Source organism: Aythya fuligula, chromosome 10 (assembly GCF_009819795.1).
Source record: "Aythya fuligula isolate bAytFul2 chromosome 10, bAytFul2.pri, whole genome shotgun sequence".
In the NCBI taxonomy this organism is placed as follows: Eukaryota; Metazoa; Chordata; class Aves; order Anseriformes; family Anatidae; genus Aythya; species Aythya fuligula.
In genome coordinates this window covers 3,180,485-3,198,416 of record NC_045568.1, presented here as the reverse complement: position 1 = coordinate 3,198,416, position 17,932 = coordinate 3,180,485, and the positions used below count along the sequence as shown (strand labels likewise).

The following is a 17,932-nucleotide window of genomic DNA, read 5'->3' as shown; positions in this document are numbered from 1 at the left end:
GGAAGCAGGAACGCGATGCTCTATGTATTAAACACCCCTCGGGGACCCGTCATTGTTTACGCGGGGCCAACTTCACCTCCCGGCACTCTGCCGCGCCGTTACCTTCGGCCCCAGCTCACTACACGGACCCCGCCGCCAGGCGCTGCCCGCGCCGATCCCCGGGGGCCGCTCCGCGCCCCGCGCTCCGCCCCGCCTCACCCCGAGCCGCGGCTCCCAGCGGGCGGCGGCCCCGGGCCCGCAGGCGGCGCTCCCCCGGCACCCGAGCGAGGCCCAGGGAGGGCCCGGAGCCGGGAGGGGCCCGGAGCCTCCCCGCTCGGCGCCGCGGCCCCGGCCCGGCCCTGCCCCCCCCCCCGGACCTGCCCCCGCCGCCCCCCGCCCGCACGCCCTTGCGAGCGGAAGTGACGTACCCGCGCGCTGACGGCATCCGCGGCCTATGGGCGGCGGGCGCCCAGCCCGGGCCGCCAATCAGCAGCGGCGGGGGGCGGCACTTCCGGGCCTGCCACCGGGGCCTGCGGACGGGGGGCGCGGGGCGGGGGCGGCCCGGGCACGGGGAGCGCCGGCGGGGACGGGCCCGCCCGCAGCCGCCCCCCCCGCGGGGAGGCCCCGGGAGGCGCCGCGCCCCGCCCCCCGCCGGCCCGCGCGGCTGGGCCGGGCCCTCCGCCGCCCGCAGCGCCCAGCGGGGCCCGGGCCCGGCTCCCGCCGCTCCCCGGCCCCTCCCGCCCGGCCCCGCGGCGCGATGGCCGCCCCGCGGCGCCGCCCGGTACCTGCGGCGGGGTGACCCGGAGCCGCGCCGGGACCCGGATGGAGTCGCGGCCGCTCCTGCCGCCGCTCGCCGCGGGGCACCACGGGAAGGCGCGACGCGCCCCGCTCCGCCCGCACCATTGGCTGGCGGGCCGCGAGCCCCGCCCCCGGGCGCCGCCGGCCGACGCGTCCATCACCCGCCTCCCCGCGCGCTCATTGGGCGGCGAGCCGCGCGGCACCGCCCCCGCCCGGAGGGCTGGCCTGCCATTGGGCGGCGGGACGCAGAGGCCCCGCCTCCCTCCGCCATTTATTTGAAGGGGGTCGGGGGCAGCCCTAAGATGGCGCCCCCCGGCGGCGCAGCGCGGGGCTGGGCCTCGGGGCCCCGCGGCCCGGGGAGGGGCCGGGCGGTGCCGCTGGGCCCTGGTAACGCCCGGCCGGGCCGCGCCGCCCCCTCCCCTTCGCCTCCCCGAGCCCGGCCCCGCCGCGCTGCCCGATGTCCCGGTGCGCCGGGCGGTGCCCGGGCCCGGCGCTGCCCTCAGGCTGTGCGCTCGGCCCCGGCCTCCCCGCCGCCATCTTGGCGCGGGCCGGGGCTGGCGCGTGCAGAGGGCGGTGGCTCTCCCTGAGGCACTGCTGGCAGCCCCCTGGGGCTCAACAGCAGCTCCTCTCCCTCACGGCCCCGATGGGCTTTGTTTTCGTCAAGTTTTTATAATCTCTCTGCGTAGATGGTTGAACAAGCATCAGAACGGATGTTTTACTTGGTGTGCTGATAACATTCACTGATAAATGACACCCCGTGACCAGGACACACCCAGCCAGTCATGGTGCATTTAGTCACGCTTCCTCACCCTCCTACCCCTTCTGCCTGCCCTGAGCTCCTCAAGGAAGGAGTTTGTGCTGCTCCTTGCTGAAAAGGGGCTGAGACAGGTCTTTTGCACCTGCCACCCTCGTAGGTGATTCCTGTTTTCACGTTACTTGTCTCTACAGTTGGATAAGATAAACCTCTAGCTTGCTTTCAGCACTATTTCAAAGTTCCTGTGTTTTTCTTTCTACTCCTCTGTTTTTTGGTTTTATTGTAAGGAAGCAATCTGACTTGGAAGTGTTATGTCAGTGTGTTGTTAATTAATCAAAGTATCTTTTTGAGGTATATTCCTGATGAGTTTCTTGATGTTGTGGGGATATGCAGGGCCTGTAGGGCATGTAGTAGTCTCTCAGAGGAGGAGAGGTGGTCCTTCAACCTCAGTGCCAGATTTCTGGATTAGTAAAAGTTCAAGGAGGAAAATGTGCTTAAAAACAGCCTTTAAACACAGATACCTTCTGTGTCTCGGTTCTGACAAGATCAGTAAAACAGGGATATATTAAAGTGTGCATGCGCACAGAGAAGTCTTTTCAGCCTTTGTAAATACACTTTTCTATTCTGAGAAATTCTGTAAATAATGAAGCTTTTGTGAGTGCTTGACAATTCCGTAAAAGTTTAGAATTCATATGGTAAAGTCTCACGAGTGTGCTGTCCCATCTTACTTCACAAATATGAGAAGGGAGGATGGGGCCTTGTTTTCAGTGATCAGAGCAACAAAGAGATGAAACGGTCTGACCTCACAGCTTTCTGGATAACGCCGCTGTTTTGTGTCTGGAAAAAACGAAGTACTGATGCCTCAACAGTTAATAGGCAAACCCAAATGCAGCTTTCATCCTTGTTCAGGTAAAACTTTGACACATAAATTCTGCCAGATGCTAAATTACTTTTTAATTTTTTATTTTTAGGAGAAATTTGACTCATTTTCTATGAATACGGAAGCTGCAGCCCCTGTTAAGGTGAGAACCTTCTATCGGGTCTCTAACCGGGCACGAGGGTCTTTTTTGTAGCTCCTGCACTTCCACGCTAGGTCACAAGATGGGGTAGGAACACCCAGAAAAGATGAGTGTCCGATTAAAACATTCCACAGTGAAATGCTATTTTACCATTGTATTATAACCAGGCACTGTAATAATTCTTGTTCTTGCAGAGACAAAAAAATTACAAGAAGTAGTCATTATGGAGTTTTATTTTTCAGGAGTTATGTTCAGAAAGGTTCTAAGAGGCGTTATGTAAACTCAAATGCACGCTTCTAGTAATTTACAGATTATGCTGTCTGTAGTGAGGATTGCTGGACAGAACAGGATTTGCTAGCAGAGCAAAGTGCTACAATAAGGAAGTTGATTCCAGCTGTTAGATAAACAAGAAGGGATACAGAAGCATTTTTCAAAAATGAAACGTTCTATAGATGACACATTTATTTTCAGAGCAGGAAATACTTACTGCCTGATGGTGTTCTTTCAGGCCTGCCGCTTTGCCAGATGCAAGCTGATTCATGGGTGGCCGTTGTTCATTATACCCATAATTGGGAAGTGACATTGTTTTTGGCTTAGAAACCAGAACAATTCTACAGCGTATCCAATCAAACACCAGACAGTTGTTGAAGCGGCATTTTTTCTTCAGAAAGTGAATCATTTTATCACTTTTTGAGAAACTGATGTCTTGTATGTTAACAAGAAATGCCAGTCTATGTGTTTTACTGGAATGCACATAGCTTTGGACTAGGGGGTGACTTTCAATTGTGGTAGTTATTTTGAAGTTGATTAAGGGACATTGAAACTATGTGTCCTGCAGTGTAATATTCTAGGAAGAATTTTTGATTTTGCAAAGTAGTGCCAAACAGGTCTGCTCACCTTACTCTCTGTTTCTTTACCACAGATAGTAATTGGAGAGTTTGAAGTCTTTTCCCCAGCCGAAAGTGGACCACAGTGTACAGAATATTGACAGCAAACAGTATGGACAAACACAGTTGGTATGAGTACAAAAGAAAGGAATTCAGGTGTATAAACCACTTGTTATGACAAATTTGATAAATAAAGTTCTTTGGAAAAGAGATGATGTAAAAAGCCTAAGTTGTGGCCCTGGCTGGTAGAGGCAGTAGGCAGCTGGTGCCATGCCACTGGCCGCTGAGGATTTCCTCATATGGTAAGTGAGCTTTTGTTAAGCTACATGTAAAAGATCAGGAATGACAGTGACATTATTCTAAACGCTTGACTTGTAAAGCACTGCTTGATGGCAGCAGCAAGTGATTACAAGCTGTAACCTTAGTCTTGTGAAGCTCAGTTTACCTTTTAAACACAGTATACATTACAGTTAAGCAGCACCTGAGGAGCACCTTGGGGAAGCACCTTGTCAGGGTCTAAGTGAGAAGCAAGAGATGAAAGCTTGATAAAATTTGTGGTTGGTCCCAGTTCTATTCATTCTGTGACATGAAAGAAAAAATGCTGGTTCACATGCCTGTGCAAATTACATGAAATGCGAAGACAGTCAGAGTAGCAGAAGTGAAAAAGGCATCAGAAGACCTGGCAATGTTGAGGCTGGGGAAGCACTTGGGCCTAATGTAGAAGTGAATGGTCACAGAGCACTGGATCTAGTGAAACCTGTTTTCGGTTTGTTTCTGGATTTTCCATTATCACATTGACATTATCTATTACATTAGATATGTACAAGGAACAACTGAAGCTTTTCTCGCAGTTCGACTCAGTCTCATCATTCACCCTCACTAGCAACATCTGTGCGTGCACAAGGAGGTTTGGGACTGGGTGTGGGCACGCAGGGCTGATCTGTGAGCCCTCAGGGTCAGGGCTGCGATCAGTACCAGCCCTGGGCCTGATTTGAAAGGACATTTTAGAAGGAAATCGTCCAGGTGTACAGCATAATGATCTCCAGAGCCCTGTGGATTTCTTTTCTGATAGTAGAAATAGCATTTGACATGTCCTGTGGTTGTTAGATTTCCAAAAAGTAGTTCTGATACTACCAGAAGAGTCAAGGGAAAATCAATCTGATAACTTTTCATTTTTCCAAAGTTAAAATGTGTAGAAATTGGGCAGAAATTACCCTGAGAAGCAGAAATGCTTTTGTATAAATTAGGAAAGGAATGTAGAGAAGTGATGTAAGGAAAAAAAGGGGTAGATAGGTCCCATACCTGCGGTTTAAAAAGTGAATTTAAATGAAGCTATCGTTAATTCTTCTTTGCTTCATCACTGGAAAAAATAATCAGGAAGATAATCAAATACATGAAGTGTAGTAGCCTAGCGTTTATCATTTTAAAACAATTTCAAATTCCTTTGTAATTGCCTTATAGAAGTAAACAACTGTAAATTACTTTGGAATTCCCGTATGGAAGTTATAGCTTACCTTAGTAGGTAGGTTTATAAGGAATTAACTGTGTTTGTTTGTGGTTTAAAGCTCAAATTTAGGGCTTGGGATGTGAATTACATTTTTAATAAACTCGAAACATTTGCAGCTGTCAGAGTCACAAGAAGGAGGCTTGATTCACAGGAGGTGTTGGGCACAGTCTCCTGTCTGCCAGCTCTAAATCCACGTTCTTAGGCAGCCTGTGTTACTGTCTGAGGCTACTCTTCTACTGCCACCTTCCAACCAGTTTCTAATTTGTGGTGGAACAAGAAAGAATGCAGCAGAGCGCAGACTGACATTAGATACCTCTCATTCTGTTCACATTTCAAGGTGATTTTCAGTTGTTTGGTGGAATACATAGGCAGCACATATGACTGGGAAATGAAAGCTAAATGTTAGGAGATAGTGTTTTAATTCATCCTTTCAGCAAATCTGTAAAAGCTAACTTTTCAGTGCTGGTGTTCACTGCAGTGCTGCAGTGTGGATGGAGCTGCGTTTTCAAAATTATCTTGGTTGATCTTATTTGACTTCTCAAATAGTTGCAGTAGTTGTTTGCAGAAGGATTGATCAGGACTCTGACCTGAAAAAACAAAGGCAGGGTATTCCGATCTGCATGTCTTGGCTATGTCAGTGGTACTTTTTAACGTCTCCTGGCATGCACTGGAGAGGTAATCCTTGATGTTAATTCCTTTGATGAGCTCTTCAAAATACTGCTTCACTGAAATTTTGTATGTTGGTTGATCCTGATATAAAGCTTTTCCTTCTAGCGTTTTCTCAATTCTTTCCTTGAGCTTTTTGTCCTCCTGCAGAAATTGTACAGAATTTACATGCTGTTCCAGGAGGGCTTCCATTTGATGACAAAGCTGTCCGGGAGCTTCAGCTTCTTTTGAGATTACTTGCAGTGTCTCCAGTTTCGTAGAATAGTCTTTGCGTAACTTGGAGCGCAGCTCAGCCATCCTGTACAATATGCCCTTCAGCAGACCAGTTCCAACCGTGTCAATCATTACCTTGGTGTCAGTAGCATCAGCTGTTAATTCACTAATCAGCTTTTCACATTCCTGAGTGAAATAAATTGATGAAAAGTTCTGTTGCATCATAGTCATGTCTCTGAGCAGTCATGTTTAGAATAGTCAAGTGCATTATTAACTTTCAAAATACAATACCCCTTGTGGGTTCTCTGCTCTAAAAGCTTAGCAATTATGGCACCCACTAGTGCTCAAAGCCAAATGAAAATACAAATAATTGTAAATGCCTTTTGAAACGTCAGGATCCATGGCAACAGCATGGAGCTGCGACAGAGGAGGGTCAGGCTGGGTGTTAGGAAAAGGTTCTTCACCCAGAGGTGATCAGGCACTGGCACAGGCTCCCCAGGGTAGTGGTCACAGCCCTGAGCCTGCCAGAGTTCAAGAAACATTTGCACAGTGCTCTCAGACACAGGGTCTGATTTTTGGTGGTCCTGTGCAGAGCCAGGAGTTGGACCCAATGATCCTTGTGGGTTGCTTCCAACTGGGGGTGATTCTGTATTTTTCACTCAAATAAGCTACTTGCTTTGAGGCTTAGGCACTATTCAAGCTCAAGATACCTTTGGATGAAGTTCAAAGGGTAACAAGGTGGCAGGTTTTTCCACCAGCCCAGCTCTGAAGTACCTTATTGTGAGCCTACTTCCCCAGGAAGGACATCGGAGGCAAGGCATCCCAGAGGAATACCTGAGCTCCGTACAGGTGTTACTTAAATGCAGGTGTTTGGGATGGTACATGGCACGTACTGCACGTCCCTTGCAGAGAACAGCAGTTTAAATTTGCAACCCCACATTCAGTAATACATCCTAGTACACTAGTAAATACATCCTAGTAAAGCATCCATGTTTCTCCATCCACGTAATGAACCCAACCAAGTTCTGAAGACATGGGAAGAGCTTTGGTAAGCGTATCTCACGTTATAGCTAGGTGAAGGAGAGCCCAAGAGGCGTTGTCTGGCCAGGGCCAAAATCTATCGTTAGATTAAAATACGTTCTTTGGGTTGGCTCTGCATTGCTCAGGCAGGGGACTCAATGTCTTTGTATGTCCCTTCCAATTGAACTATTCAATTCCATTCTAAAATCCTCAAACGTGGCTCTAATCTACCCAGGGAGCATGTGATTTTGCTAGTGTTATGGCTAATGTCACTTGTACCTTCCTGGCATCTTCAGATTTCTTGTGAATTAAGTGTAATTTTTGTATAAATTCTTTTTTTCTTCCCTGGTAAGCTTCTGATACTTTAGCAACGTTGTGGTCTTTGTGTTTTCCAAAGAGTTTACAGATGGCACATATTGGTTCGTCGTCAGTCAGACACATCTGAGAGGAAAAAAATACACGAGGAGAGTTAGTAGCTATAGAAAAGCGATATGAGTCAAGTAGCTTGGTGGTTCGCCTGCTATTAGCTGCTGTTAGAACTGCCAGAACCGAGTATTGCTGGTGGTGCTGCAGTGTTTGTCTTGCAAACACAGACTGCTGTTACGCTGCGTTTGTTCCACTGATATTTGCAGGACAGCACAGATGATACACATTTTGCCAAACTACATGCCACTTGCTTGCTGTCCAAAAAAAAATGTACTGCCTTCCGCTGTGTTGTGAATTTTGCTACCAGCACACACAAGATGTGTTTTATAGGGAAAACAAAACCGTGGGTTAGTTCAGGAAGTGCTTTTCATGCGTTATCATGCATGATAAAGGCAGAGACCTGTGTGAAAAGCGATGAGCGATGGCTCCACTGGTGGAGCAGCAGGGGATACTGGCATGGCAATGTAAGAATGAAGAGCAAGCAAGAGGCAGACATACTTTACATTATTTGTAGTATGTGAATGAGAAGCTTGAGTGACAGTGCTGCAGCGGCAGTAGAGTGACCGAACTATTTGACTTGAGGAATGAGAGCTTGGCCTCTCAGAGATTTGATTTCAGTGGGACTACGCCTGTGCTAACCTCTAGCCATGCAACTTTAGCTTCTGCAGCTAACTTCATTAGTAGATAACAGGGAAATAGAGTATTGGGTATGAATTATGGAAGGGAATTCTGGCCCTTTTTAATCATTTTGGTATGTTGCTTAGAAAAGGCAAAGATGACACACCACTCGGTCATCCTCAATAGGAGTAGATTCAGTTCTGCAGTTACTCAGTCTAGAAGGCTGAGCTTGATTTTCAAGAAAGGTTACAGCTCTTTTGGAGTTTACGAAGCTGCTTGTGAGTGGCTGCAGAAAGCTTACAATTAGTGGGGTGGATAAAATTATTCTGGGTAAGGAAATCTTAACAATAGTCGGTATTCACTGATTTTTCTATATTGGAATAAATTGAGATAGATTAATATTATATATTTTGATATTGTAAGGACTTTATGTTTAAGGCCTTCATTAAGTATTGGTTGTCCACTAAAACTTCCAGTAAATATATATTTTTTATTTAGCATGTACTTGATACATCCAGGACAGAAAGCGTGCAAATTCCTGAAAGTAAAAAGAGTAGAGAAAAATTCATACCAAGTTCACGTTTTCCCCATGTTCTTCACACGTTTGGGACAACTGTTTTTTCTCCTGCACACAGTTTTTTTCAAGTTCATCTTTGAATTTCTCCAGGATACTTTCAACTAGGCTATTTCTTAGCAGGCCGACGATTCCTCTGCCTCTCAGATAAATTACCTTCAGATGAGAAAAATTGTAAAATAGATTGAGGGACACAGGAATGGCTTGTTGCTTTGATAATTTGGTATAACACAGAAAGACGCATCACATCTATTTATTTATTACATTCTGTAATGTTTATGACATTCTGTACACGTGGTTTTGGACCACAGTGAACTAGTACAGAAATACCTACGTGCCCATTTCATTCAAAGATGTATATTTTAGCTCTGAGGCTCCCAAGTATCACCTGCCCACACTTTGCCTCTGAGTATAGTTGATGCTATTGAAGGGACCAGTGACACGGGTGCCACACTGTTAGGGAACAGGGGAGTGACCTGCTCCTTTCCTTTCGCTGTGGTGTGGCACGGTATTCCTTGCAAGAACTGTGGCCCTCCGATGAAGAGCTGGGGCGTACCTCCCACTTCAAACCACAACAAAAGTCTCCTAACTACAAGAGGTCCCAGCTGCCCCAGAGCTCTCCCCTACTTACTTTGCGGCACAGAGGGCAGTGGAAATGGCCATTGACGTGGTGGCAGTTCTGGTGAATTAGGATCTTCTCCAGGCATTGCTTGCAGAAGTTGTGTGCGCAGGACAGGACCAGGACTGGAGGGGTGAACAGCTCCAGACACACGGGGCACAAGAGCGCCTCTCTTAAGGCTTCCATGATGGTGTTTCACCACATGAGGAAGACCTTTCTTGGCTGCTGCTGCAGCCCCTCTATTCTGGCAGCCTGGCACTGGCATTCTAGAATCAGCCCCAGTCTCTGTAGTAACATCTCCATGGCAGCAGCAGCTCCCTTCTTTGACACGCTGACAGTTTAATTGGATCTTCTGCATCTCTGATCTCACCGAGCCCGTGCGCAAAGTCACTCTTTTTCACCAGGATGTGCTCCTTCCTGTAGGAACACCTTGGTCTTGATGTAAGCACTCTCTTGGGTGTTTAACACGCAGAGGTGTTGAAACAGGCCGGCATCTGTTGCTCCGATTAAGAGTTTTGAATCTCAGTGCAAGACAAGTTCCTTGGGGTGGTCAATTATTTTATTGCCTATATGTTTTCATGTAGAATTGGGTCTTTTGTTCAGTCATTGCAATTCACATTTTCATTACCTTGTGCTGAAAGCTTCTTCAGAAAGTCAGCCTACACCTCATTAGCAACATTTCTTTTTTATCACTAACCTCTTTAAAACGTGTTTTAGAGAACGGAATCCCACATGACACTGAAAGCTAACATGGCATCTGGGTGAGGAACATTCCAGTAACTGGTTCCTGGGGATTTACTGGCAGATACTGAAATGCATTAATGGATTCTGTGCCTGGTGTTAAGTCTCCAACAGGCATAACCCCAGGCGTCAGTAAGAGCAGCATATTTATCAAGACACTAGTCTCACTGCTTTCAGATGGATGTAGAAATCACATAAGACATTTCTCATTTACTGTTAAGTATGTCGTATGTTGCACAGTATCTAGGAAATCAGAATTAATAGTTTAATGACTAAAAAAAATCAAGATAAACGAAGAGGTATAGCCATAAACAGGTGGGTAGAGTGCCTGTGTGCACGCACGCTGATCGGACATAGCTTCTTTGGGATGTTAATACCTGACTGTTAGAGGAATTGTGTTTGATCTTTTGTCATCTCTAGCCCAACCCACAGTTATCTGTGGGCCTGATTGAAACTCTGGGGCAGAGCTGGCTTTGCTTACTTTGGACAGTCGTCCTACACAGGAGTGAAGATTTGGCACTGAAGTCTGTGACATACATAAATTTGTATGTAGCAAACCCATGTGAATTACATAGAAATTAGGAGTGCAGCCAGAAAACCTCAGTGCAGTAGTTAAGGAGAGTTATTTTCCCCCATCCTTCTCATTCAAACCTTTCCCAGAGAAACCAAGGGGAATAAAAGGTGAGGCACCATGCTAGGAATTGAAGACAAAATGCCTGCTTGAACGTCCCGTCTGGTTGTAACCTCATCAGAGCTTTCTAGTCACTGGTGCATTTTGCAAATGATTTGTAATCCCTGTTTTCCAACAGCAGCCTGTTGCTACTCTCATCTCTAGGCCTTCTCCTTTTCCATAATCTGTGTGTCCTTGTATTGCGTGGTGCAGACTAGCAGAGGATGCTCTAGGGAGGTGTGCTCTGTAACGGAGACGGGCTGTGCAGGTGTAAAAATAGGCATGTGAGGGGAAGTATCAATAAGAGCGTGTGGAAACCTTGTGTGGGAAGTACAGTGTTCTTTGCATCATGTACTGCAGTCAGCCAATGTTACTGCCAACACTGAGCGGTTTTTTGCTTCATGTTATTATGTAGGACATTCTCTTTGAATTTTCTGTACTCTAAATTAGTGTGGAATAAGTTTTTCTGTCAGTAGAGCCCTTTTCTTAGTGTGTAGTGGGGCTGCAATGCAACCAGGATTCAAGGAGATATATTCACTGTTTGGTGTTTGATGAGTTAGAGCTGAATCAGAGCCAGTTTTCTGTTTCAAGCTATGGCATTTTTTCATTCATTGTCTTTACCATTTCAGTCTTTGGAAGCCATTCACTGCCTGCATGCAAATTATCACTGAAACTGGTAGAATTCATTGCAATGTAAGGAAACTCACTTATGGAAGTCCAGGATACAACTTACTAATTCCTGGCTGACATTGGCTAACTCTTACGATAGCACAGAGGTCAGATCGCTTGGATAGATCAGGCAGGGCAGGTAACAGTCCCACGCTGCTGCTGGTTTATGGAGCTAACCTGATAGCCACAGCATTTGTGTTGTGTCCTTCACTATGTAAGCACAGGCCAAAATGTGGTGCTGAAACACGCCTGGTGGCAGCGTGCCAGGGCAAAGAGCTGGATGATGTTGCCTTCTCTGGTACATAGAGGGAATCACAAATATGAGCTGAGTTTTGGACGGGACTAACATTTCGATGGAACCAGGTCATTTTTCACTTGTCCAATAGAATGGAAATCAGATGTAATTAAAAAAGATAGCTATTGAGGTCATATCCTCCTTAATGGATGTATAAAAGGTAATTTTTTGGCAAACTAAGTAAAACTTTGGGGGAAAAAATTACATGCTATGACAAAATGTTCATTGGAGTACTTAAATGGAAACTGTGCCTTTCAAGACACACATACATAGGTATGGCTGTCATAGATGAGTAGTATTTTAACATCCACTCATTTTTAATAGCTTGCCACCTACTAATTTCTGAGACATGAAACCCTTCTTGGCAATGGAATTTTTAACACCAATTATTTGCTGTCTGAGCGGATTTTTCCTTTTGAGACTTTGGAGTCAGGCTATTTAAACCCATCCCTTATGCTGCCCACGGTTGGGGTAACTTTTGAAAAAGAGGCCTTTACCTGCTGGCCTACACAGAAGCCCTTCCCATAACCACGCACTTCGCCTGCAACACAGAACACTTACTTTTTTGAGTAACTCAGTGTACGTTTAATCTTTAAAAGTATATAAGGATTGAGAATAGATCTACCTAAAGAGCTAGAAGAATCTTCTTGAGCTCAGGTAACTCTTTCTCAGAACTCAACCATAATTCCATGGTTACTTGTACCACTGATAAAGTTATTATCAGTGAGACATCCTAAATCTATTTGGAAGTTTCTGTTGGCTGCGGAAGGGCAGCTTGCCTTACATTCAAATCTAATTAGTACAGTTGTGTCATTCTCTTAGAATAAATATTAAATCTCTAGTGCAATATTATGGCATGCAATAAATGCCACAATAAACAGTTATCAGCACTGTCAAAAGCCATATTGTGCTAATATGTGGGTATCCTCCTCTGCCTGACCACTGGGGTGGGTATAATCACAGTGTGTCTTCCAGTACACAAGCACAAGTTCAGCAAAGATGCTTTGAGACCCCAGGGCAGTACTCTGTGTGTTGGCTTTGTGGTATGTAGGGTATCTCAAAGGAGTTTTCCAAGTTCTGGCTGGCAGACAAAGTAGGTTGCTGTGGCTTTTTACGTTAAGTCTTCTACTAGTTGGTTAGTACGAGGGTGCAGAGACATGTGAGATCTCTGATCTCCTCGTAAATGGTCCAGTGTTTTCTTAAAAGGCAGGACTGGTGTTACTGAAGCAGGGGAGGAAAATGGACTAGTGGTAATTTTGCTGAGAAATATGGCCATATTAGTGCGCACTAGGGTAGATCAGTCAGGATGGACAGGATGGGATTGTGTCAATGATGTTCATATTCTTTTCTCTTTTTGTGTGTGTTCATTTGGGGATTTGGGCTTGCCTGTTGTTTTTTGTTTGTTTGTTTTGTTTTGTTTTTTTGGTTGGTTTGATGGGTGGTTTTTTTTTTTTTGTTGCTGATTGTTTTTAGATTGGGTGCTATTTTGAGTCAGTTTAAAGGGTGAACAAACTGTATCTACACAATTTCTTGAGCCTATCTGGAACTGAATAGATCCCTTGCAAAATGGGTATGGGTGGTAGATTTCTTGTTTTTGTGTGTCTGTATACAGATAATTTGACTCAATGTTTATTACTAAAAGTGTAACTGTAAAATAGCTGAGTAGGTGTAGGAACCTATTTTTAAGGATTCTAAGGTGTTCTAAAGATTAGTCCCAAGCCTTAGGCTGTATTGGAAACTGGAGTTTATAATTCAGCAGTGTACTGCAGCTGGCACTTGTCCGTAACCGGCAGAGGGAGCATAGAAGCTGTGAGTTTAATTAAAGTAGGGGAGAAAAAAATAGGTTGTTTTATTGTGTCCCGTGAATAAGTCTATTTAGTCCACTGTTTGTAATACATGGGTCCCTATCCACTCTCCTCCAGAAGCCACTGGAAGAGGGTTGGTCTTTTCCTGCTGTCTCACAGGTTGCCAGCCCGGGTGCTGTAGGAGATGGAGCACCTCCAGGCTGCCTGCTGTCCCGTGGCTGTAGCTGCCCTGACAGCGTCACCTCTATCAGCTGAAGCAAAAGCCTCACTGAAGGTAATGATGAGATTGAAGCCTTGTCAGGACCATGGTTGGTGAGACCTTGGACAGCAGAAGATGAGGTAATAGGAAGAGGTTTCTCCCTTATGGGATCCTATTTTCCTTCTTTGCTGTCACTGAAGGTGGGGCTGGTGAGGAAATGCTGGTGGAGGGACAAACATCTTTGAACAAAGGCCTTCAGACACAAGTTAAACCCAGGAGTGGTCTGTTTCCTTACTGTCCTTGGCGGTAGGGCACATGAAATGTTTGTGTGCGGGTGCATGGCTTTGCTCCCTGACCCTGGAGGAGGGACGCTGCTGGCCACAGCCAGGTGATGCGGAGGATTCAGCAGCTGACTCAGGACCTCTCAGCAGTCATGAAGATTAACTGTTTAATCTAAAGCTCTCACTAATTCTGCTGTGACAGTTCAGAGGATATGCTGAGATCTTGTAATAAAGATCTAGGAAAAACAAAGTGGGAGTCAAAACTTGTCCAAGGCAGCAGTGCAGAAATTCCACAAACCGAAATGCCTGCGACAGCGGGGTGGCCTCGCACCCCTGTTGGCACTGAGACTCCCCTGTACTTGGCCAGGCTCAGGATGCTAGCAGCTCCCCGGTGTTGTGTTGTGCTAGCATGAAGCACTGACGCTTGGCAGCATTTAGCACTTTCCCCCCTGCCACCAGCCTGTCCCAGGCTCGCTGCAGGGTTTTAGCAGGAGGCACTTGCTGCTGTGTCTGTGTGGCGTTTCCAGCACAGGCTGTTCTGTCGGGCAGTGCGGAGCTGTCACAAAGGGTTGTGGTGATACGTTTTCTCATGCTTCTAAGTCACAGCTGCACAGAAAAAGACCTCTGCAATACTGTGTCTCTCTTCTGCCTTCCTAGATGCAAAACTGCTGGCACGGTGAATTTTCTCACTGGTAGATGTATAGGCTCAGAAAAACTCGGCCTGATTTTTGTTTTGCTGGTTCACAGGTAAGGCAGTAACCTGTTCCATGGAATTCCTTCCCAGCCTGTGTGCTACTTTTGGATCTTGACTTCTACCTCAGTTTCCAGCTTCAAATATCCAACTAGTGTCTCACATGTCTCCTTCTGAATGTCAGGTTCTTTTTTAAAATACTTTCATATTTTAGTATCTCTTGTGTTGGCTGACAGAATCATGGAATATCCACAAGAATCATGGAGTCCAACTCCGGGTTCCACACAGGACCACCCCAAAATCAGACCACGTGTCTGAGAGCATTGTCCAAGCATTTCTTGAACTCTGGCAGGCTCAGGGCCATGACTTGCCTGGGGAGCCCGTGCCAGTGCCCAGCCACCAGTGAAGAACCTTTTCCTAACACCCAGTCTGAACCTCCCAGACACATCTCCATGCCATTAATGAGGAATGGCCCTTTACAGGTACTCACTCTAAAGAGTACGAAGCTTGAAGCAGGGAGCTTGCTTTGCTTTCTATAATTCTGCGATTGTTTAAAAGGGAATATTGATCAGGTTGGACACAAACCTCTCAGAATTGGTCCTGTAGGACTTCTGATCTCCATCAGGTCTCCAGCCTCCTGTCTGGAGAGCAACTTTTCATTTGGCAAACATGGGAATCATCTCTTGCTAAGTTACTTTGTTGAAAGCATGTCCTTTCTTTTTTTTTTTTAATTATTATTATTATTAAGCTGCTACCCTATCATATGTCATAAATCAAAAGTAATTTGACTGCACGGTCATCTGTAGAAAACAGATGTGCAAAGCAGACCAGGTAGTGCCACTGAAACCTCTTATGCCATGTCACTGAAACAAAGGGAATTCATTTTAACCTCTACTACTGATTTTAGTGAGAATGTGCCACGCATTGTGCTCGTGTGGGAGCTGCTGTCATTGCCCATTGCTTTTCTTCGGCTCTGTGCAGTATGGCAGGAGAGGGAAAAGGAGGAACAGCAATAAATCTCAATTTATTGTTTCTAGATGGCCTTTTACTGATTATACAGCAACCTGAAAGCACAAGAATGAAGCAAATACTGCATCCTGAAGTCACTGGCCATCAGAGACTTAAGATCCCTTTCCCTTCTCAAAATGCTTTATAAAGTAGCTAGGTATGCGTGAACTATCTACACCCGAAACTAGGCAGGGTAATGCAGAAGAAATCTTTGTCAGCAGTCAGCTATGCACAGTTGACATGCTGACAGACCCAGGCCTGGAATAAATAGATTTTGATCCAAGAGCCACAGGAAAATCTCAGCTCTTTGTTCCTGCACTATTCTGTGTGGGTGGAGAGAGAAAAAAATCAAGCATTTGCCTCAGAGCAGCACTCTGTTCTCAAGAGACACGTGGAGCCAAGTGAAAGAAGTGGCAAGAGGAATTTATCTGGTAGTTAAAGATTTGTCTTCATCCAGGAGTCAAAATGAACAAAAGGTCACGTATTTTTCACAGGAGGAGACTCTCAATTGTTTTCACAAAGATGCAGAATAAACATTTACAATTAAAAATTGATAGAAATTAACATCCAAAGTGAGTGCTGTCTCTGTATGGAAAATTAACAGGTAGAAATGTGTGTGTGTGTGTGTGTGTGTCTGTGTCTGTGTCTGTGTGCGTGTTCCATGTTGCCTTAGCATGTAACGCTTAGAACCAACCTGTAGCTGAAAGAATACCAATAGATTAGTTCAGCTGCAAGGGAACTTCAGAGATGATCTAGTCCACTGCCTGACCACTGCAGGGCTAACCAAAAGTTAAAGCATATTAACAAGGACCATGTGATGGCTTGCAGGGATTAATTGCTTTGAGAGGAACACTCCAGCCCTCATTGACAGCTGGCATGGTGTTTTACAGAGTATTTCCATTTTCCCTTTATATGGCTGGAGAAAAGAGCCAAAAAAACCTCACCAGCAGACCAGGACTTGCCCAAAGCCAGTGGAGAAGGCAGTGCCGACAGTCAGCCAGCTCGCTGCCGGAGCAGGATGAGTTGTGCAGAAGCAGGTGAGTCCTTCATTTTGACTGGATTTGTGGTAGTGGAGGGATCAGACACTCTCAGGCACTAAAGTTAATGCAACTTCTACTCCAGGCTGCTGTAAACCACTTGGACCAATTACATCTTCCTCTGCAGTGTGCTTTCAGGGACATTTTACCAATTACAGCAACATGATGCTTGATGGGACAGACTCATAGTTGTAGACTGGAGCTGACTTGTACATAAAAAAAACTCCTCCTTGCATCTCCCCCACTTCCACCCACCCCACCCCCAAAATGAAAATTCTCATCACCCTTTGATGACGTGGGAACTCCCCGTAGAACCAACCTAGGCCTGGTGTGGGGACAAAATCCCACCCAGGCTTTTCTACCTCCGGCTGCTGAGGGTGTGTTTGCTCCTTGGGCAGCTGCTGCACTGTATGAATCCCTTGTAGCTTCAGTAAAATAAGACACACCAGACGTAGGTGGCTGCAGCTTTGCCTGGTGCACTGCCGTATGAGGTGGCAGAGCACAAGCAGACGTTGTAGAAGGAGGCCTTTGGCATTGCTGGGGTCAGAGGAAGCTGCTATTGCTGCAGTCCCCTCATGCCAGTTCACTGATGGACAGGGGAGAGAAAAGATCACAAAAGAACAGCGGAGTCTGGAAATGCTAGTCAGGGTCCTCCTGTCCCACGCTGTCACTAGCTCCTGGCCATTTTGCTGCAGTGGGATGAGGTCACGGATTGTCAGCATGACCAGGCAGTGACAAGCACAAAGAGAAATCTGCCCACACATAACCCACAGCTGGGAGGCTGTCACACAAATCTGTGAGTCAGGTTTACTGCATCAGGAAATGATGTGGAAAAAGCCTGTTTGCAATTTAAGCATTTACATCACCCAGGTGAGAAATTAATTAATAGGATGCTGCTGTTTGTGAGTTTGCTATTTCATTTAGATGGGCTGTTGTTTTTTTCCCCATAGTGGCTTCAATCAGATGGAGGGGTTGGTTTGGTGGTAATTACACCACATTTGTCAGTGAACCAAAAAACGTACTAAGTGAAAAAGCACCCAGTTCTGCAATATCCATCTGCATGGACAGCCGGTAGGTAATTTTTCAAATGTGAACACTTGACATTAACTTCAGAAAGATTATTCTAGCTAGTTTTAATGATATGCAGTCCTTCTTAATTATCCTGGTTTAAACAATTCTGAGCTGGTCTCTATGCTGTGAGCATGCGAGCTATTTGGAACTGTTCAACTCTGGATTCGCTACAGTTGAAATGTTGAAATAATTCCTTGGGAATTTATGATACCTGCAAATGCATCTCAATTTTCCCAAGTCTAACTGCTATGATACGCTGGTTAAAGCTGAACTACATGCTGTGTTGCACAGGCTCTTTACAAAGCTGCTTTCGTGTATGTGATTCGTATGTGATATTTTAATTTCAAGTGTGCTTACTTCGAGATGATTCTACCAAAGTACTCGT

At 46.0% G+C, this 17,932-nt stretch overlaps 1 protein-coding gene across 1 annotated transcript; it reads right to left on the bottom strand.

Moving 5' to 3' along the window:
- Positions 1 to 5,400: 5,400 nt before the first annotated feature.
- Positions 5,401 to 9,266, bottom strand: LOC116493080 (E3 ubiquitin-protein ligase TRIM63). The gene is made up of 4 exons (XM_032194222.1): positions 9,093 to 9,266; positions 8,459 to 8,617; positions 7,123 to 7,284; positions 5,401 to 6,009 (listed from the first exon to the last, which is right to left on the bottom strand). Exons 1-4 carry the CDS (start codon positions 9,264 to 9,266, stop codon positions 5,401 to 5,403), a joined length of 1,104 nt encoding a protein of 367 aa, XP_032050113.1.
- Positions 9,267 to 17,932: the final 8,666 nt, after the last annotated feature.

What these genes read in the sequence shown, in the direction of transcription:
- LOC116493080 (XM_032194222.1), bottom strand. Translation starts at nt 9,266, where the DNA reads ATGGAAGCCTTAAGAGAGGCGCTCTTGTGCCCCGTGTGTCTGGAGCTG. An exon ending in ACTGCCCTCTGTGCCGCAAA is followed by an intron (nt 8,618 to 9,092) that starts GTAAGTAGGGGA and finishes TCTCATCTGAAG; the next exon opens with GTAATTTATCTGAGAGGCAG. An exon ending in AATCTGAAGATGCCAGGAAG is followed by an intron (nt 6,010 to 7,122) that starts GTACAAGTGACA and finishes TATTTCACTCAG; the next exon opens with GAATGTGAAAAGCTGATTAG.